We start from the raw sequence: 22,486 nt of genomic DNA, 5'->3' as shown, positions 1-22,486 counted from the left end.
GTTCATGCAAATCTCTTTCATGAATATTAATTGTGGATATCCTGAAAACCTGACTGGCTGGGGTGCCTCCAGGACCAGGTTTGGAAACCACTGTTGTAAGGGATAAGCCCTAGGTAATTATGAAGGTTCACAGTACAAGATTCCAGACTTGGCTTTCAATGGGAAAAAAAATCAAGGGAGAGGGGGGAACAAAAAAACACACACATTTCTTAAGGTGCATACCCTTCTTTTATGAAGAGAAATAACAGTCTCTTCTGGAAAGACATTTGAGACAGGGCTGGAAAAAATCTGAAAACTTTTTAGGTTCTAGCTAATTTTATTATTTTTTTTTTAATCACAAGTTACAACGTCAGCATCTCCAATATCCAGAAGCAGGGGGGGATCCCCTAAGGAACTATTTGCCTGGAATTAGTTACCCAGTGTTGACACCACTCCTTCCTCACCCAATAATCCACTTGTTCCTTCTACATGGTACATATAAAAGCGCACCACTAATACCTGGATTTAGGTGTGTGAGTAACTTGGGATGGAGCTTCCTCCTCCTCTTCATCCTCATCTTCACTGCTTTCATGTTCTACAACTGGAAGATCGCCAATCATTTCTCCAGCACGGGATTTCTAAATAGAGAGCAAATACTACTACTACTACTATTTAACATTTCTAAAGTGCTATCAGGGTTATGCAGCGTTGTACAATCTAACAAAGAAGGACAGTCCCTGCTCAAAGGAGCTTACAATCTAATAAGAATTCTACAGCGACAGTGCAAATTAGGCTGAAATGAATACTTGAAAGAATGCACCTAGTAAAAGATAAAGCTATTACAGAGCAACAATCAGCTGCTAGGTGTTTATGTGCCCCTTTAAATCAAATATGACAACATAGGTTAGTCAGCACAAGGCCAGAGAAGAGTATTAACATGTGAACTGCAAGGGTGTTGCAGAAACCACCCCACAGGTACCCTTCTATTCTGGTCACTTAATTACTAACATGTATAGAAAACACTACTGTTTAATTCTACTCTTTAGGAGGCCATAATGCAGTGGTATTCACCCCCTGTTCCAAAAAATTATAAACATGATACATATGGATATGTGCAAGTCAGACAGAAAGTGAAAGAGAAACTCACCAGAGCCTCCAGACATTGGGGGGGAGGGGGGGGGGGTGAATATCTGCTCATTCATGAATCTCTGTGGCTAGCTGGATAAACTGGCTTTAAACTGAGGCTCAGTCATATAATTTGTCAGCCACATGAAACTATAACACTAGCAGATATTCCAAAATATAGATAACTCCCTCAAAAATAGATATTTGAAAAAAAAGGAAGAAAAACCAGTTAGGAGGGCATAACCTCCTTGCTCCTCTGCATGCAGAATCTATAAACGACAAACACATAAAAAATTGCTATTAAAAACTGCAAAAACAAAATGGCTGCCATTTCAAAAAAGGACAATAAAACCTGCAAAAAAACATCTTTTAAAAAGAAAAAAAAAAAAAAAAGACATTTTCAAGAAGGGCACCCCTTCCCTGGCTTGCATATGTCAAAACAAATTGAAAATGAAACCATTTAAAAAAAAAAAAATCAGGATAAGAAAAATGGCTGCCATCAGGAAAAAAAGTTCAATAAAAACCTTCAAAAAGGCTCATTTTGAAAAAAAGGAGGGGGGGCCATATTCTTCCTCATATCAAAAAACCCCGTAGTTTTATGGAAAAGGTAGATTGACATTTTAATTATCTGGCAAGGTATTAAGGAGAATTTACACAGCTTTTATAGATAGCTTAATACTATACTTTGGGATAGTAATTTATATTTTAAGATGCAGGGCCCTATTTATTAAGGCACGTTAGCATTTTTAACACACCTACAATTAGCATGTGCACGCTAACCATGTAGGCACCTATAGGGATATTGTAGGCACGCACACAGTTAATGTGCGTTAAAAATGTTAATGCGCCTATAACGCGGCTTAGTACACAGGGCCCGCAGTTTGATAAGAAATGCATACCATTTTTAGATATAAACCTAAGTTGTGATAAGGGTAGGATTTCAATGGATGTTGTCAGAAAACCCACAATGTCAATAAGTTTGTTGACTGTTGAGAGTTGTCAAAAAAACAAACAAAAAACACAGGATAAGAACAGTCTGCATGCTACCATTTACTCATTTATCTAGGGGTATTACTAAGATCCTGAAAAAAACTCAGCATCTGAACCACTTTAACAACAGACATCTTATTGCACACAAGAGAAGTTGCAATTTATGTGATTATTTGGTTCCATTAGCTTTACCTGTGATTTAAAAGGAGGAGTCTAGATTGCCACAAGGACACTTCAAATGTGGGACTTATTCTATATGCCAAATAAATGTATAATGTAAAGAAACTGTAAAAAGCAATTCTGGAATAAGGTGTATACTAAGACAATTTACCAATTGTAAAAGTAAAGGGTGGTCTATGAAGGTATCTGCCCTTGTAATTTGGTATACATTGGTAAGACAAAAAGAGAATTCAACAAGAGACAAAGGAACATAGGAGTGCGATTAACAGAAGAAAGATTACTGACAAACCTTTGGTCTCACATTCTATTGTGAAAGAACACTGTTTTGAGAACTAAGTTTTTGGTGTCAGCAAAACCTGAAATGACTTAGAGAAGTGATGATCTTGATTCCCTGTTAAGACTGGAGGAAAGGCACATTTTTAAATTCAGCACAATGAGTCCAAAGGGTCTTAATCAGGAACTAAACTTATTTTTAAAATGATCCCCCTTTTTTATGAGAAGCTTTTTGTGATCTCTGGGAATGTACATCATTTAACTGAGAACATTTTATGATTATTTTTAAACAAAGCACTTTTTTTTTATTGGTGGATAGAGTTTTTATATGTCAACCATCTCATTTTTGTAGTTTTAATCACAAATTTTATATGACCAATTGGAGGGCCGGGTTGGTATATGCCAATCAGGGAAGTTGTGCCTTTCAAGATTCTACCTCTTTTTTTTTTTTTTTTTTTAAACAAGCGTTTTTGAGGAAATTATTGTACTTTCTGAAAGCTGTCACTATGTTTATGCCATTTTTAATGGCAGTTTTTTAATGGTTTCGCTTGCCAGAGGAAGGGTGCCTCTTCTAGAAAATATATTTTTAAAAGATGGTTTTTGCAGGTTTTAGTTAACTTTTTTGAAATGATAGCCAGTTTGCATCGTGATTTTTTTTATGGGTATAATTATCAGTTTGTGGATTCTGTATGCCAAGAAAGCTGTGCCCTTCAAGAATATGTTTTTCTTCCTTTTTTTCACATTTTTATTTTTGATGGAGTTATGAACGTCTTGGAATGTCTTCAATAAAGTTTCATGTGGCTGACAAGTCATATATGAGCAGTGCATTTTATCTAGCAAAAAAGGTGCCGGTACTCAAATGCTAGGCCACCCTTCAGGGGTGGGGTGATCACTGAAGGACCCACCCCACAATAGCCAGGGCCCCTGCAACCAGTCACAGAATCTATGACAAGGAATAATTGGTGTATACAGCCTGAGCTCTTTCATTAAAACTTGCAATCCACAGCTCAATTTTAGCAGACAATGAAAAAGGTGCCAGTACTCAGTACCCCCAAGTACCTCCTCAAAAAAAGCCCTCTATATGAGCCAGCCTCAGTTTAAATACAGTTTTTCCAGCCAGGCACTGTTATTATATTCTCTTTGAGATAACGTTTGATGTACATCTTAATTCTTTCAATTTTACCTGCATGTATGGGCAGCATTACACCTTGGGATTTACCTTGGGTGATGTGGAAGTATCACATCTTAACGATATGTAACGTTACCTTGACTGGTTCCAAGACACATTTTAATATATTTATGTTATATGTACAGTACATTTATATTTATTGATCTATTTATACATACTTTATAATTTTTAATTTTCAGTTCATGTTATATTAGTGAATATAGAGTTAACAACAGTCAATTGATTTTAAGTTTGGCTTATGTTTATTAGGTACTAGTAAAAAAGCCCCGTTTCTGATGCAAATGAAACGGGGGCTAGCAAGGTTTTCTTCAGAGTGTGCATGTGGGAGTGTGTGTGTCCCTGCCTTCTGCCCTTTCTCCCTTCCCCTCTGCTCTCTGTCCCCACCCCCCCAGTGTTAAGTTTCCTGCTGTGCTGTGTTTGTGTTACAGAGAGAGTGAAGGCGTCTGCCCTCTCTCCCCTCCCTCCTCCAGTCCTTCACTGTTACAAAGAGAGCGATTTCGTGCTGTGCTGTGTTTTCCTTCACTGTGTTACAGAGAGAGCGAGGGCGGGGCAGACACTCATGGGGAAACCGGATATCTCTGCCGCTTCACACTTCCGGCTGGAGGCTTCATTAGAACGTTGGTGCTGCCTTTTATATATAGAGATGTGTACATCCATTTACATGCTAACTTATGTTTTTATATGTTTATTAGTATAAAGTACTGCCTGTGAAGCAGCCATGTTGGGTGCCTTTTTTTTCTCTGGCTTTCTACAACAAAGGCTTATTTTTTAAAATCTACCTTCATTATGTCTACTTCTTCAACTTCCATTTTATTGGAACAGTGGACCACTTGCCCATCTGTTTTCTAGGACTATCATTAGGGATATCCTGAAAACGTAATCTGCAGCGGCCCTTCAGAACTGTGAATGAATTCTACTGCCAAAAAAGGAGAAACTAGATCTTAGCTGATAATTATCCCACAGGTTCTGCAATAGTTGGAAGGACTAATGGAAAAAAAATTGTGTCCCAACCAGAAGGTGGAGATACAAAACCAAAATCTGAGCTGAGACATCTCTTGGCATCCAGTACACTGCCTCCGTATTTATGTAGACAAGCAGTAAGGAGAAACTCAGAATAAACATAACAACCTTAAACAATTTGCTACCCTAACACTAACTAGATGAGCAAACATGAATGAACTTTTCATCCCTGGACAACTTGTACAGAATAAAAGATATGCAGGAAGCACCATACAAGGTGACAGTCGTTACTTGACCCATTACTTCACACTGACTAAATATCTCAGAAACCTTGGGCAGGCCTCTGGAATAATGGTATGGACTAATGGAAAGAAAATCATCAGGTAAGACCAAATTTCTTCTTCCATTACTTAGCTTCTCACTATTCCAGAATCATGGGATATTCAAAGCAATCCCTAGAGTGGGTAGGATCCTGGCGCCACTGCCCCAAGGGCTGAAGTCCCAAAACTGGCTTCCAAGTGCACTTGTAATGTCCACGCAGTAATGCTTAGGAAAAGGTATGCAGCGTCGACTATGCCGCTGCCTTGCAAATATCCAGAGACAAAAGAACATAAAAAAAGAGTAGCCATACTGGGTCAGACCAATGGCCCCTCTAGCACAGTGTCCTGCTTCCAACAGTGGCCAGACCAGGTCACAAGTACCTTGCAGAAACCCAAATCATGGCAACATTCCATGCTACAAATCCTAGGACAAGCAGTTGCTCTCCCATGTCTGTCTCACTAGCAGACTATGAACTTTTCTTCCAGGAACTTGTCCAAACCTTTTTAAACCCAGATACGCTTACCACTGTTACCACATCCTCCAGCAAAGAGTTCCAGAGCTTAACTATTCACCGAGTGAAAAAAATATTTCCTCCTACTTGTTTTAAAAGTATTTCTATGTAACTCCCTTGACTGTCCCCTAGTCTTTGTACTTTTGGAACGAGTAAGAAAATTGATTTACTTCTACACCACTCATGATTTTGTACACTTCAAGGTAGTCTCTGCCCAGGATGTCACTGTACGCCTCGTACAATAAGCCTGCAAGGCCTGTGGAGCCTGCTTCCCCACAAGCAAATAAGCTGATGCGATTATCTTCTTCAGTCAGTTAGCAACTGTAGGCCTGAAAGCCACGAGACCAAGCCTCTGTTTACCAAAATGCAAAAAGTCTGTCCAATTTGTGGTACTCATTTGTGACTTCCAGATATCTAATGAAGTCTCTATGCATATCAAAAAGCTTCAAAAAAAAGAATACTAAGCCTCTTCATCCTGTCTGTGAAAGGACAGAAGCTCCACAGATTGTCTGAGATGAAATGTTGCTATCATCTGTCCCAATTTGCAGAACTCATTTGCAACTTCCAGATATCCGAGGACTCTATGAATATCAAGAAGCTTCAAAAAAAGAATGCCAAGCCTCGTCGTCCTCTCCGTGAAAGGACAGAAGCGCCACAGATTGGCCGAGATGAAATGCTGATACCTCTTTCATAGAAAGGGAGGAACCATACACAGGGAGACTCTCGCCTCTGAAAAGGGAAGAAAGGGATTCTGACAAGAGAGCCTGAAACTCCGAAACCCTACATACCAACAAGAATGCTGACTTTAGCGTGAGATCTTCCAAGGAGGCTATCTGGAACAGCTCAAAAGGAGGCATCTGAAGAGCACAAAAGACTAAATTAAGGTTCCACTCTAGACACGGTGTATGAAAGGCTCCCCTCAAGAATCAAAATGACATCTGGTTGAGCCACAAGAGACGTCCTCTGTAGTCAGCCCCTGAAACAGGCCAAAGTTGCAACCTGAACTTTTAGAGAAACCAACACAATCCTTTCTGAAAGGCCTGCCTAGAGAAATACTAGGATATGCATGATCTGAGCAAAGAAGGGAGAAAGTCTACGCTCAGAACCCTTCTACCCAGTCTACCGTCCACACCCTTGCATACACCACAGATGTAGAGCAAGAGAGCAATGACCAAATCAAAATAACCTTATCGTCTCAACTGAGCCCTTTCAATGGCCAAACCGTAAGACCAAAGGGGCAAGGATCCTCCATTAGCACCGGTCTTAGCATCAGACCTTGCTTCAGCAGGCTATCTGCGAACACAGAGAAAACCCCATCCAGCGGTTGAAGCAGGTGCACGTACCATGGCAAGACTGTGGTGCTCAAACGGCTTCGGGATTTGGTACAGAGTTGGGGTCACGATTCCAAAATCACCAGTCATACTGAAACTCATTTCCTAAGCCTTTTAGTAGCCGCAGCTAAGAAAAGACGTATGAGACTTCATGGTATCCTGTCTTGTCTGTGCTCACCACAAGTCTTCCCGCTTCCGCCCATGGGGGCTTCTCCAACCACTCCCAATACCCGAGTAACCATGGGTCCACAGACATGGACATCATTACTGACCTTCCAGAGTCAGATGGATTCGCCACCATATGAGTCGTGGTTGATCACTTCTTCAAGATGGCCCATTTCATTTCTCTGTCCAGATTACCTTCGGCTCCCAGCCTGGCTTGACATTTTTTAAAAGACATCTTTCGTCTCCATGGGCTGCTTGAGTCCGTTACTTTGGATCGAGGAGTCCAACTTACTTCCAGATTTTGGTGGAGGCTCTGTGGCTCATTACATTCAAAAATCGAACTTTGTCAGGATATCATCCGCAGACCAATGGCCAGAGAATTAATCAGCTCCTAAAATCATTTCTATGCAGCTATGTTTTGGCTCAAATAACTGGCTCCAGTTGCTGCCCTGGGCCGAGTTCTGCTACAACAACCATGACAGCGAGTCCTCCGGAGCCTCACCCTTCAGAATTAGTCTTTAGGTAGCATCCGAGGGTAACCCTGCTGGTACCACTTTCACCATCTCTTCCTCACCTCTGGAGAACCATGTGGGAACCCCTGATTCGAGCCACCCAGAGGTACAAGAGACAGGCCGATAAGAGAAAAGACACCTTGCTCCCAACTTCCGCCCAGGAAATTTGGACTGTCTACTCAAAACCTACTGCTCCTTCTGTCGTGGGGGATCATGTGCGCGGTCGCCCCACCGGCTCCAGGTTTCTCCTGACCAGCCCACATCCCTCTGAATTGCAACGCTGGCGAGAATTGGCTGTTCTTGGCACACGCACCGAAGCAGGGGATTTAGGCCTGCGCTCCCTGATGACGTCACCCGGGCAGGAGTATTTAAATCTCCAGAGCCCTCCTGCAATGGCTTCCAGCTCTAGCCCTGTCTTGGGCTCTCTAGTTCAGTGTTCCTGTATCCAGCCTAGCCCAGTATTCCAATCTTCTAGTAATCCCAGGTCCCGGTTCGGCCAGGCCTGCCCCCAAGGATCCTTTCCAGGGCCATCCAAGGTCCCAGTTCTGCCAGGCCTGCCCCCAAAGGCCCTTTTCAGGGCCATCTGTTGAATACCTCCAGCCAAAGTGACTTGTCTGTCGGGGCCCTCCTGACCTCCAGCTTGGAAGCTTGGCAACGGCCCAAGGGCTCATCCTCCAGGTCAGTGACAATGTCCCTATAACAGCGGGTGAAGTGTCCTGGTCATTGGAGCCAGCTCTGTGGTGCTTGAGCACCCCCAATATTGAGCTGACTCTTATGGATGTGTATCCATGGAAGGGGTAATTTCCATTGGATTTAGCACCCCCAATCAGTGAAAAAGGTTGGCTCCTATGGTCCTAAGTTACTAGACAGAGCCTGGGTAAGGCTCCCGTACTAGATGGTTTTTGGTCCAATTTTTACAAAGTCATGGAAACGGAAATACTTGGTCCCCTGGACTGCTCACTTTAATACCATCATATAATAAGAGTTTGCCAGAAGCCCAAAATAATAGTATTGCCAAAACTGGAAAAGGATCCTACTTTAGTGGGATCTTACAGGCCCATATCACTACTTTGTGTGGAAACCAAATTGTTGGGTAAGATATTGGTGAACCACCTGGCACAGTTATTGACATCAGAGCATATTCAAAAGCCAACATGGATTTAAAGAAGGGAAATCTTGCCTCACTAATCTAAAGTGGCTAGGGCTCTTCAGCTTGGAGAAGAGAAGGTTGCGGGGAGAGATGATAGAGGTCTATAAAATAATGAGAGGAATGGAACAGGTAGATGTGAATCGATTGTTTACCCTTTCTAAAAATACTAGGACTAGGGGGAACGCAATGAAGCTACAAAGTAGTAAATTTAAAATGAACTTGGAGAAAATATTTCTTCACTCAATGTGCAATTAAACTCTGGAATTCATGGCTAGAGAATGTAGTAAAAGCAGTTAGCTTAGTGGGGTTTAAAAAAAGTTTGAATAGCTTCCTAAAAGAAAAGCCCATAAGTCATTAAAATGGACTTGGGGAAAATCTACTGATTATTTCTAGGATAAGTAGCATAAAATTGTACTGTTTTGGGATCTTGCCAGGTACTTCTGAAATGGATTGAATGCTGGGCTTGATGGACCTTTAGTCTGTCCCAGTATGGCAATACTTCTGTACTAAAACAACAAAGAGAGTCCAAGTCTCCCGTAAAAAACAATGGAGAAAGCAAAAAAACGGAAGAACTCAAAAGAACCAGACTCAAAAAATGAATAAAAAGCCAAATTTATTGTTTGGTGCCGTCTTCCCACCTTTTCCTGATCTGTCCGAATTTGAATGAATATTTGGATGCATATATGAATATTTATATTAGCCAATCCATAGACCCCTGAGGAAGGCCGTGTAGGGTCTCGTGCAATAAATTTGGCTTTTTATTCATTTTTTGAGTCTGGTTCTTTTGAGTTCTTCCGTTTTTTTGCTTTCTCCAATACTTCTGTACTTACTCACCAGATTGGCCAGATCCTCCTCGGTGGCAGCAGGCCCATTTTCTGTGGTCCCGTTTGCAATGGGATCACTATAATCCAATGGCTTGTCATGAGGGACTCCGTACCCCCACATCTGAGGCTGCTTTCCCTTCTTTTTTGGTACTTCTGGCTTTTGGGCTTTGCTGCATTAAAAAGAAAAATGTTATAACACAATCCAACCAGTAGAGGTAAGCCCCACAATATAAAACAGAAAGGACCTTTCCATCAACACCAAAAGCTGCCCCTCATCATTCCCTAAGCACAACAATAACTCTGAATATGCATCTCCAGACCTGTATGCACACAGAAAATGTATTTCAAATTATGAAAATTGCTAACATATTAATGGCAGTTAACTTTGAACCCTGCCACAGTTCTGTTTTTCAGTTTCAGCTCTTTTACTCTCAATAAAAAGTTCCAGCATGTATTTTACAGGTAGACAAACACATAGGTGTAACTTATTCTATAAGTTCTGGTGATAAACGCGTAACTTAGGAACACACACTTACACCAGCTCTATGGCTGGCAGAGTGCTCACGTCTAAATTATAAATACATATTTTTGCCATTAGACTGGAACTCTATACAGACAAATTAAGCACCTCACTTCCTTTACAGAATGGGCTCCTATCAGGAACACAGTTATAAAATTACCTCCTATATGTATAGCTAAGCAGTCTAATGTAGGACTGTGTTTTTGCAGTCCTAAATTAAACCACTTAGCTATAAAGAGTGGAGGAGTGGCCTGGTGGTTAGAGCACCGGTCTTGCAATCCAGAAGTGGCCGGTTCAAATCCCACTGCTGCTCCTTGGGATCTTGGGCAAGTCACTTAACCTTCTATTGCCTCAGGTACAAACTTAGATTGTGAGCCCTCCTGGGACAGAGAAATAACCAGTGTACCTGAATGTAACTCACCTTGAGCTACTACTGAAAAAGGTGTGAACAAAATCTAAATAAATGGATATTACCGCTATCTGTACAGTCTGGGGTGTAATGGCCATTTGTAGAGCACTGAAATCATTAGAGATTTTCAGGGGCACTATCCAGATAGTGTCACTAAAAAATCCACAAATAGGGGACTCATTTAGCAGCTGCTGCTATAAATAAACACTGACCTGATAATTTACTCCTGGATTATATATATGGCACCCAGATTTGACTGTGCTTCCGAGATGTGCATGCAACTTTATTGGCTAACGACCTAATAATTGGATGCTAATAACCAATTAATGTCAATAATTTACATGCACTTCTGGCTGCACACCAACGCTCAGCGCCTAAATCCCAGAGCACGTAACCCCAAAAAAGGGCATGGCCATGGGAGAGGACCAACACTGAGGGCCTCAATCCCAGAGCACGCAACCCCAAAAAGGGGCATGGCCATGGGAGGGGCACAGGCAGGTTAAGGGCATTCTATAAGTTGTACACAGTGTCATAGAATAATGGGTCAGTTTGCCCAACTTGGGTGCCAGGATTTACACCAGGTTTCAGCAGGCATAAGTCTGGCGCCCAGACATTCTGCGTTATCTTTTCCGGCAACTATTTTTGAACGCCATTTATAGAATTCCTCCCCTTAGTGTCAAAATTGAGAAGCAAAGGCTTTTTTCCACCTCCAAAATGTAATATACAAGAAGCTAGAAGAAACTACAACAAAACACATTCTTCCCTTATGCAGGGTGCCCTATGAAAAACCTCTGAGAGCTTTCCATAAATTCAGCTTAAATGCCTCCTACTCAAAAGGGCAAAATTAAATACTGATAATATGCTGTAACCCTCTGCAGCCTCTTACACATTCTAGAGCCTTCTCTTACTTGGCTTTCTTTCCTTTGTTGTATCTGTTGAATAGTACATCCCGATTCCGCTGTATGAGTTCTTCATTACTTAATTCCTCTGTGTTCCCAGGCATGGAGGGAGGCGTCTGTTTCACCACTGTTGCAGCTTTACTGGAAATAACAGCAGCTTTAGGGTCTAGAGTTGAACATCACAATCAAATTTTATTTATAAAACCTTTTTTTTTATATAATCACCTCACTAGAGCACCTGTTCAAAGTGGTTAACAAGATAATCATTTTATATCAAAGGCAATAATTCTTTGCATGCAATATCTGCAAAATGTGGAGACGAAGCCCAGAACAGTCACATTAACCAGGGCTGATACTGTCATCACATCGGGAAAAGTACTGTGTGCACAGGCTGGAAGAGGCAACAAATTAGTTGTCTGCTGTTCTCCGGAGTGTCCATAACACAATTTCAAAGCTAAGACATTCTGAAACAGCTACATCAGGCCCCATGTATTTTAATTAAGAGCCTAAGAAAATAAAAACAGCATCTTGCTCCAATCCTGTGAAGGCTGCAACTATAGGGGTATAGTTGGGGGTGAGCACTCCTGCAACCCCCAAATCTTGGGGAATGCTAATGTTGAATTAGTCTCACTCCCACACCTGATGATGATATCATTTGTACATGACACACACTTAAAAGGAGTTCATAGCAAGCATGCATTTTTTTTATCCCCACCTTGTGGAATCAGCTCCCTCCCTTGCTTTGTACTGAACTCTCCTATCTTAGATTTTAGGCTAGTTTGAAACTTTTTTTTTTTGTTTGAGCAAGTTTTCAGTGACTGATCTTTGCCTTGCTGGGCAGACTTCTATGGTCTGTGCCCTAATTGTGACTGAATAGATGTGGATGGGCTTGAGTGTAAATTTTAAGGGCTTCGACATTAGCTTCAGAACTTTTAGTAGAAGAGTGCTGGGCAGACTTCTACGGTCTGTGCCCTGAGAATGGCAAGGACAAATCTAACTTGGGAATACATATACAGTATCACATACCATGTAAAATGAGTTTATCTTGTTGGGCAGGTCTTTATCTGCCATCATTTACTATATGATTGAATCATGCCTTTCGTTTCTCCTTGATTTTCTTCCTAACTTTAGTTTTCTCTAGTATGTATGGCATTCCTTTTCTTGCTTTTAATTCCCTATAGTTGTATATTCGAAAGGTGGTATATTAAGTACTGAAATAAATATAAACAAACATGGTATGCCTCTCTGAGGAAGTCTATAGGAAGCTACCACTCCTCTTTAAACAACATTCCGTCATGGTGGCACAACCACTGTAAACCTTATATTCCCACCCAGGGCGAGAAGACATGGGAGGAGTGGAGCCAGGATGGTGTGGTCCAGAGAATATGGGTTATGGGTATAAAAGCTCAGGCCACGGCTAGGTTGAGGAGGCCCAGAGGGATGCAGCAAAGTCTCACTGCACGCGTCTCCACCACATATGTATGAACTACAACCACAACAGTCAGGTAGGACAAGTTCAACTTGGGACCTTTCAAAACTGTATCGTTGACCCAGCTGGCCTATGTTATTTCTTAAAGATTGTACTAGTAACTCTGGAGACTCAGGCCAGAGTCGAGCAGAGTGTTCTACCTTGCTGATAGACAATAATGCACGCTTATGTTTATTTTCTCCTCTGCCTGTGAACTTTTAAATAAAATGTTATTTTCTTTTTACCTTAACCCACAGTGCGGCTCTGCTTTATCCAGGCTCTGGCCCTACCCTCTTTCACATTACCACAGCCTTCCATTCATTTACTAGCTAGTTCAGGGCAAAAGAAGAAGAAGGGAGACATTGACCACTTGCCTTCTTTCTTGACAGCTTTGTTTTTCTTACTATTCTCTTTCGGCTTCTCCTCTGGTTTTTTGATCATTGATTTCACAGTTTTCTGGGACTTCTGTGACTGATCAAAAGTTTTCATGGCAGCAGGAGCTCTATTTTTACTGCTCTCTTCTGCTACCCTAAAACAAAGTGAAAAAAAAATTTACACATAGAAGCTGTGTGCTATAGACCTGTCCCTAAGTATACTGTACTTTGATCTTACACACGCTACTACTGCTTTGTATACTAGATCCGTTTATACACAGAGGCTAAACCTCAGGCTCTGATAGTACCAAATACTGAAGAGTAGCCACATATGGGGTGGAATTTTACCTCACTTAGGGGCTCTTTTACTAAGCTGTGCTAGGTGCTAATGCTCAGGCATCATGCAGTAACTGCAGAATGTGTGTCCGCTAATTTTTTTTGAGGTTGCACTTCATGGGGGTGGAGAGAAGGCATTCCTGTGTGCACAAACTGGTTAGCACAGGAATACCGCATGAGCCCTTACCGCCTATAAAGTGAGTGGCAGTAAGCGCTCACATGGTATTTTGTTTTTTAAACAGTCACATGCTAATAGCAACATTAGCGTGTGGCCAGTAATATGAAAAATAAAAAAGTGGTCATTTCCCCCCACATTCTAGAGAGCACCTAGAGATCTGCGGCGAAATCCAGGAGGATTCTATAACAACGTGCGTAACTTAAGCTTAACGTCGATAACAGCGCTTAAGCAATAATGAGCACTAATAGGCACCAATTATAATTTATGCACACAATTCACTAAGCGTATTTTGCAACGAAGTGTGCTAAACTTCTAACATGCACATGTTGCTGCCTAGGAAATAGCTGCTGGAGACAATAAGATAGTTTCCGCCCAGGCTGTCACTGTACGCCTCAAAGAATGAGCCTGCAAGGTCTGAGGAGCCTGCTTCCCCGAAAGCAAATAAGCTGACACAATAGTCTCCTTCAGCCATCTAGCAACTGTGAACTTGGAAGATATGAGACCAAACCTCTATTTACCAAAAGGCAAAAACAATCTGTCCAATTTGCTCATTCGTGACTTCCAGATATCTAATTAGGACTCTATGCACATAGAGAAGCTTCAAGGAAGACTACAGAGTCTCTCTGTCCTGTCTGCAAAAGGATGAAAGCTCCACAGGTTGGATAAGAAAATGTTGGTACCACTTCGGAAGAAAGGACATAACCATGTGCGGGGAGACCCTCACCTCCAAAAAGCAGAGAAAGGTATCCCAACAAGACAGCCTGAGGCTCTAAAACCCAACATGCCAAAGCATCAGCCACCAAGAATACTATCTTTAGTGTAAGATCTTCAAAAGAGGCCTTCTGAAGTGGCTCAAAAGGAGGCTTCTGAAGAGCCCAAAGGACTAAATTAAGGTTCCAGTCTGGAGGGAGGATGCAAGCATCAAACATCTGTGTGAGATACAAGAGATGTCTTCTGTAGTCAGCCCCTGAAACAGGCCAAAGCCACAACCTGAACTCTTTAGAGAACCCAATGCCAACCTTTCTAAAGGCCTCCCTGGAGAAACACTAGCATGTGCATGATCTGAGCAGAGAAGGGAGAAAGTCCACACTCAGAACACCAGCCCTTGAACATCCTCCAAACCCTCACATACATCATGGGTGTAGAGCTTTTCTGAGCCTGAAGCAAGGTAGCAATCACCAAATCAGAATAACCTTTTCGTCTCAACGAAGCCCTTTCAATGTCCAAAAGTTTAAGTGGAAAAGAAGGGACTGAAAGGGAACCAGTAGTCCAACACGCTACTGTTTTTGATAGATTAAGAACCATTCTATGTTGTGAAAGCCAATAAGAAATGGCCACAAGACAAGTTTGTAACTGCAAGATATCTGGGAGCGAGGGTGAAACTGGAAAGATTAATAAAGATATCGTCTGTGTACATAAAAAAAATTTTTGTTACGCTCTCGGATAAGAAGAGACAAAGGAGTAAGAAAAATGTTAAATAGGAGACAGAACCAACCCCTGTGGGCTGGGGACACACCACATTGCAGAGAACATGGGGAAGACATTGATGATGCTGTGGAAACAGTAAAACTCCTATCAGCAAGAAAAGAAGAAAACCACTGCAATACTGTACCCAAGACTCCAATAGACTTAAGACAAAAGAGAAGCAAAAAAGCAAGGAGTGGTTCAATGAGATCAAAAGCTGCAGATAGTGATACAAGAACAACCACCACTCCAGACACAAGATAAGCAAGCAACTTGCTGTTTAAGGATGTTACAGTAGTTTCAGTGCTTTGAAGTGCATGGAAATCCATCTGTCTAGGATAAAGGATGAGATGACTATCTGTGAACTGAAGCAGTTGCTGAAAAACAACTTTCTGTAATTTTTGAAAAAACACGAAGATTGTAAATGGGTCTATAATGTTCAGTAAGAACAAGATCCAAAGAAGTATTAAGTATGGGACGAACAACCACTGTTTTCCAGAGAACAAGAACCTGTCCAGAAGAAAGGCTAAGATTAAAGGACAGAGCTCATGCCTATCTATTTTGATCGAAGACAAGGGAAAGGGATCAAGCTGTGAAATACTCAAACACATAGAAGTGATAACTTTTTCTAATTCGGTAAAAGAAGGAAGAGTTAACGTATCCCAAACATCTGCAATTATGGCAGTTGGGCCTGAACTAGTAGAATCCAAAGGTATATCACCTGGGGTCGGGACAATACTATGCAAAATATGAGAACATGTGAGAGCCTGAAGATTAGCGACCTTATTTGAAAAATAAAGTAGCCAGAAGATTCAACTAAGGAAGGGGAGAACAATCAACGGAGATCCAGAACCAGTGAGAGATGAAACAATGGCAAATAGTACATAAGTACATAAGTAATGCCACACTGGGAAAAGACCAAGGGTCCATCGAGCCCAGCATCCCAGCATCCTGTCCATGACAGCGGCCAATCTAGGCCAAGGGCACCTGGCAAGCTTCCCAAACGTACAAACATTCTATACATGTTATTCCTGGAATTGGGGATTTTTCCCAAGTCCATTTAGTAGTGGTTTATGGACTTGTTCTTTAGGAAACCGTCTAACCCCTTTTTAAACTCTGCTAAGCTAACTGCCTTCACCACATTCTCCGGCAACAAATTCCAGAGTTTAATTACACGTTGGGTGAAGAAAGATTTTCTCCGATTTGTTTTAAATTTACTACACTGTAGGTTCATCGCATGCCCCCTAGTCCTAGTATTTTTGGAAAGCGTGAACAGATGCTTCACATCCACCTGTTCCACTCCACTCATTATTTTATATACCTCTATCATGTCTCCCCTCGGCCATCTCTTCTCCAAGCTGAAAAGCCCTAGTCTCCTTAGTCTTTCTTCATAGGGAAGTCGTCCCATCCCCGCTATCATTTTAGTCGCCCTTTGCTGCACCTTTTCCAATTCTACTATATCTTTCTTGAGATGCAGCGACCAGAATTGAACACAATACTCAAGGTGCGGTCGCACCATGGAGCGATACAACAGCATTATAACATCCTCATGACTTTGCACGATTTTTAGCTAATTGGTGGAATAATAAGATTTTTTGGTAAGCTTGACTTGACGTGAATAGTAATGACTAGCATTTTTATAACTTATGAGAGCAAGTGAATCCATAACTTCCATCTTGCAACCACCAAGCCATGTTACATTGCACCCATGGCGTTCGACGACCACAGACTCAATAGGGAATGTTGGAGCAGCCTCATGTGGGCCCTCTCCCACAGGACCACCTCCAATGCCTCCATCATGGAACCCAGAACCTACACAAAATCTCACATGCAGGGGCATAAGGAGCCGAGCGGACTCTGAATCTGCCTCTGAATCTTGGCAATCCAGAGGTCTGGCAAGAACACCTTGCCTTGCACTGTGTCTAAGCAGATGCAGAGATACTCTAACCATTGAGTGGGCACCAGATGACTCTAGGAAAAACTGAGTACACATCTAAGCGACTGCAAAAAGACCACCCTGGAGGTGGCTGCCTGGATCAATCATCCAGATATGAGTGAACCCAAATCCCCTCCTTCCAGAGGAAAGCTGCCTCCACCATAACCTTTGAAAAGGTTCTGGAGGCTGTAACCCACCGATATGGGTTGACTTTTTCAGTTCCAGGATCTCCAGTATCGCAAAGCAGAGAAACCGCTGGTGTGGCAGCCAAATGGAGGGATATGCAAAATATGCCTCCTTGAGATCCAATGCCATCAAATACTCCCCTAGTTGTACTGCATAGTCTCCATACAGAAGTATTGAACTCGGAGAAATCAACTGACCTGTTTGAGGTCCAATACCAGACAATAGGCTCCCCTCTTCTTCAGAATCACGAAATAAATCTAGTGCCTGTGGTCCAATTTGGCCACCGGAACCACAATCACCACTCTGAGGTCCAGTAAGCCTTGGAGGGTGGAAAGAACTGCCCTCTGCTTGGACCAAGAATGGCACAGGGATTCCGAGAAAAAAATCTCCTAGAGAACCCTAATCTATAACCATCTCTGATAATGTTGAGGACCCACTGAGTCTGTCATATCCTTGGTCCACTCCTCGTAGAAGGAGTCAAGTCAATCGACCCCCTACTTGCAGAGCCAAAGAGCGGACCGGCCACCATAAGTCCTTAGTATGGACGCGGTCTGAGTTGTGTAACCTGTTCTAATTGTCCCCTCGAAAGGGTGCCCAGGCCCGAAATCTGGACCTGTGAAAGGATGAAGAGGAAGACCTATGCCCTGGCTGGTATTTTTTGGTCTCCTTAAACCGCTGCTGGGCCAAGCTCAGCCAAAACGCAGGCTTCTGCCTATCCTCAGGCAACTGCTGTATCTTAGGAAATTCTAAGTCCTTCACCAATTTCAAGGTCTTTACTGAACAGCAGTTTCCCCTGAAAGGGAAGCTTAGTGAGCCGCTGCTTGGAAGCGGCATCCACTGCCCAGTGATGGAGCCACAACATCCAACTGGCTATAACAGCCAACACCATCTGCTTGGCAGAAGAGCACACAAGGTCATAAAGTGAATCCATCAAATAAGTCAGCCCTGACTTCATTTAAAGGAAATCCGCAGAAGGCTGTACCTCAACCTCCAAGGATGCTTCTCTTGCCTGCTGACCCTAGCTAAGGCATGCCTGGGCAGTGTACGAACTGCAGACCGCTACCTGGAAAGAAAGGGCAAAGACCTTGAATGCCAGCTTCAAGGAAGCCTCTAACTTCCTGTCCTGCACATCTTTGAAGGCCACGCCTCCCCCCCACACACACACACACAGTGGCAGTATGGTCTTCTTGGTGACTGCCACTACCAATGCTTCAACCTGAGGCACCTTCAACCTCTCCAACTGCGATTGAGGAAGCAGATACAAACGTGCCATCATCTTCGACACCTTAAGACCAGAGTCCAGCATGGCCCATTGAGCCGAAATAAGCTCCTCTATCAGCTCATGAACAGGAAAAGCCTGGGAGAGCCTCTTAGTGCTGGCCATCTTGGGATTAGCCATGGTCGAAGTTGGGTGCTCCTCATAAGAAATGTTGAACCTTCAAAGCTTTAATGATTTAAAAAGGGCAGCTCCTCCTTATGAAATATCTTCATGGCCATGCCCAGATACCCCGACAATGCTGGTTCTGACAGCATGGGGGGGGGGGGGGGGAGCCCAATGACGCCACACCTACACTCCTCCTTTCTGGAAGATCCATGACCAGAAAATAAAAAGGACCTGACCAGGACTGACTCTGAAGCAGCCCAGTGCTACGCCTTTTTCACAAGAAAGGCATGGTGCATCAACAGCATGAAAGTCGGGGAAAAAGGCTCCTCCCCCCCTTCCAAGACAATGGGAGGCCCTCTGTACACACGTCCAACGCTGCCCACCGCTCTCATAGCAGGTGCAGCATTTCACAGCCTTGGCAGCCATCCCAGAACAGTTTGAACAACCGAAAAATGAAACCGTTAAGGAAAGAAATACACTCACTCTTAGCACCTGGAACATGTCTCGACCACACACTGACTCCCAGGCAACTCCCCTGCAGTCAAATACCCTCAGAGATGTTTTGCTTTTTCTCCTGCCAAGCTCCCTGCTCTCTCCCTGTATATTTTAAGTTGTTTATCTTTTTTTTTATTTAAGAGACCAAACCCCAAATAGAGTTTCTCTGTCTTTTTAAAATGAGAGGCGGGGTGACTAGGTGTGCCCCCTAAAGCTGGCACCGAACATCCCCATGCTATACTGACTAGGAGACCTAGACCAGGAGCTTCCCAAACACATGAATCCAGGAGCTAGTGAAAGCCCATCCATCCACCTGCTGGAGACAGACATATACTGACTAACGGGGGGAGCTATCCATCCTATGTCACTGTATTCAAGTCAGTGATCTTTAACTCCATCTGCATTAGATGGACATAACCCACGTCCCTGAATTATATGCTGAAGATGCTAAGGAAAGGAAAAATTTTGAAGTTACTGCTGCTCAAAGTACTATAACTTACTAAATGAAAAAGATCACATACTTTTTCATACAAGAATATTCTTCAACAATTTCAATGGTAATTAAAATCAGGGCTTTTTTTGAGGGGGTACTGAGTACCAGCACTTTTTCCATTGTCTGCTAAAATTGACCCATGAACCCCAAGTTTTAATGAAAGAGCTCAGGCTATAAACACCATTTCTGCCTTGTCATAGATTCTGTGACCGGTTGCAGGGGGCCTGGCTATTGTGGGGTGGGTCCCTCAGTGATCACCCCACCCCTGAAGGGTGACTTAGTGTTTGAGTATCGGCACCTTTATTGATAGAAAAATTGCACTGATTAAAATACAGTACAGTTTCAATTAATCAATGTAAACGGAACCAACCCATTGTCGGATAAGTGAAAAGTCACAGAATACGAAAAACACTGCATAAACCCCTCAAACAATACATGACCACAGCATGGTGTTCCCGATTTTCTAAAACTGCTCTGCAACAAAGATTTTTAATAGAAATGATGGAGATGACGTCACTGTGGGGTCTGTCGGACATGCTGGATGGTTAGATCACTGAAGGTCAGATAATTTAGACTGTACTGTATAAACATTTTGCCTAGTTATTTATTCAATGGCATAATCACTCTCTCTTACAATTGTTTAGACTAAGATTTGACTATGTTCGAGTATACATTATGCTTAAGCTAAAAATCAGACCATTCCAGGTGTTTCCAAACTTTCTTAGTGATCTGTTTTCCTTCAAAACCTACACAACCTTCTTTTTGGTTGATTTTCTTGGAAGACAGAAATTCTATTTTCTATATAAGAGGTCCTAAATTGTGAAATGCACTCCCTGAGGGAATCTGTTTATTGCGTGACCTGAAAGAATTCAAGGTTAAGTTGAAAAAGAAAAAGCGAAGAAATTGTATTTTTCTTTCCTTTTTCCTACGCATTGTGTTTTGTTCCTCCACTCAATTGTGGACTAAAGATGTAATAATATAATATTTTTCCTACTTTGTTACAGTGATGCATAGTAATGTTTAATATTATTTGTCTTTGCTGTAGCAAGATTCTTGGAATTAGATTTGTAAATTGCTTAAGATAAAAAAAAAAAAAAAAAAAAGTTAAGTTGAAAACTTATTTCAGGAAGCTTTTAATATAAAAATGATCTAATAATAAAAAAAAGTCTTGCAATGGCAATTTAGAGTTAAATCAACATTTGAACTGCAGGCATATGGCTTGTAGATGCTGATGATAATACTTATTGTGGAAATTTGCCCTGCTTGTTTTTAATTTGTTTTATGTTAATGATTTTAATTATTATATATATATATATATATATATATATATAATATTGTGCTCCACCTAGAATTTGCAAGATAGTGCGGAATATAAATACAAAATAAACAGCTTCCAATTATTAATGACATCTCTCTCTCTAATATTTGTCATGTGTAGGAATGCTTCCAGCTCTTTGTTCTAAACAGTAACCAAGATCGAGCTCAAAACATTCCTTGGGCTCACTAGGCAGATGTGCCCCCAATCTCACCCCTCTGTATCACCCATGTTCTTCCACTAATGGCTTTTCTCCCTTCCCCCCTGATGCCTGGCTGTGTGCCTCTGGACAACGCAATGGAATCAAGGAATACAGACTGTGCATTTATTTCAAATCCTTCTGCAAGGCCCCCATGGGCATATCTTAACTATCTCTAAACTAGCTAGATAGGTTCCTCCACCACCTTACACACTGCAAACCACATTACTACAGAATACCCTATTTTCTGCTGTCCTGCCAGTCCCTCTATACGTCAAGCATCTTCATACAGCTCTTTGTTATAAAGGACTTTTCTATATACCTGTCATTTACAAAACACACATACACCTCTACATCTTGCACAAAAATACAGCACACATCCTTTAATCTCAAAAGGAAAAAAAAAGGTGTCCTAGTTCACAGGGTGTACAGCATAAAAACAAATATTTACCTAAGGATATCCTTAAAATCATCATGAAAATCAAAAGTGCCAGTCAGAAACCCCAACGTGCCATTCTTCTGAAACTGATTACGATATTTATCCCGGAATTCTTTATGCACATCGTCTATTAACTTATCCACGTAAGTCAGCGTCAATATTTTCTGGAATCCCACCTATAAAATTTTAACATGCCAAGAAATGATTAAGAGCTAGGCAGTAATAACAATGCAATACCTACAAATGGAGGTCTGGCAGCACTGGACTTGCATTAAATTATAAGCTGCACTTAACAAGAAATACCTAGATTAAAGAATGAGGAGACGACAACTCTCACAGGAGAATGGGAATAAGTCTCCAAATAAATCTATAGCACACACACAGTAAAATCAAATTCTCATACCTGTGTTATGAATTTCAACTCAGAGTCTGATTGTTCATTTTCTTTTGGTATCCTGAAAATTTGGCACATGGGGATTTGGACTTTGAGATGGGAAAATTAGGTTCTTACCTTGGTAATTTTCTTTCCTTTAGTCACAGCAGATGAATCCATTAACTGATGGGTTGTATCCGCCTACCAGCAGGTGGAGATAGAGAACACTGAAAAACCATAGTGCTTCTTGGACGGCTAGCCCCAACTGCCTTCAGTATTTGAGATTTCCAAAGCAGAGTGAACCATAAAGGTATAGTAACACAAACTTTCCTCACAGCGAGCAAACGCCCCAGAACAGGAGCAACAAAGGAGGGACGATCTCAACCTCCTGTAGTAGAACAGCATGTAGAAATTCTGAGAACGGTTTTCCAACTTCTCTTAATGTGATTTATATCTGCATTAAAGATCTGAACAAAAAAACAAAGTCAGACAGGGAGGGATCATGGAT

The 22,486-nt window shown here is 41.9% G+C and overlaps 1 protein-coding gene across 1 annotated transcript in view; it reads right to left on the bottom strand.

Moving 5' to 3' along the window:
• SRPRA (SRP receptor subunit alpha) overlaps positions 1-22,486 on the bottom strand; it is a 52,567-nt gene that overhangs the window by 15,979 nt on the left and 14,102 nt on the right. Inside the window, exons 3-7 of the mRNA XM_030221055.1 lie at positions 21,618-21,781; positions 13,181-13,335; positions 11,348-11,504; positions 9,521-9,680; positions 499-617 (exon numbers count right to left, since the gene is read on the bottom strand). Coding sequence (XP_030076915.1) covers positions 499-617; positions 9,521-9,680; positions 11,348-11,504; positions 13,181-13,335; positions 21,618-21,781 — 755 coding nt within the window. The remainder of the gene's footprint in view (positions 1-498; positions 618-9,520; positions 9,681-11,347; positions 11,505-13,180; positions 13,336-21,617; positions 21,782-22,486) is intronic.

Source organism: Microcaecilia unicolor, chromosome 12 (assembly GCF_901765095.1).
Source record: "Microcaecilia unicolor chromosome 12, aMicUni1.1, whole genome shotgun sequence".
In the NCBI taxonomy this organism is placed as follows: domain Eukaryota; kingdom Metazoa; phylum Chordata; class Amphibia; order Gymnophiona; family Siphonopidae; genus Microcaecilia; species Microcaecilia unicolor.
This window is presented reverse-complemented; position numbering and strand designations above follow the sequence as displayed.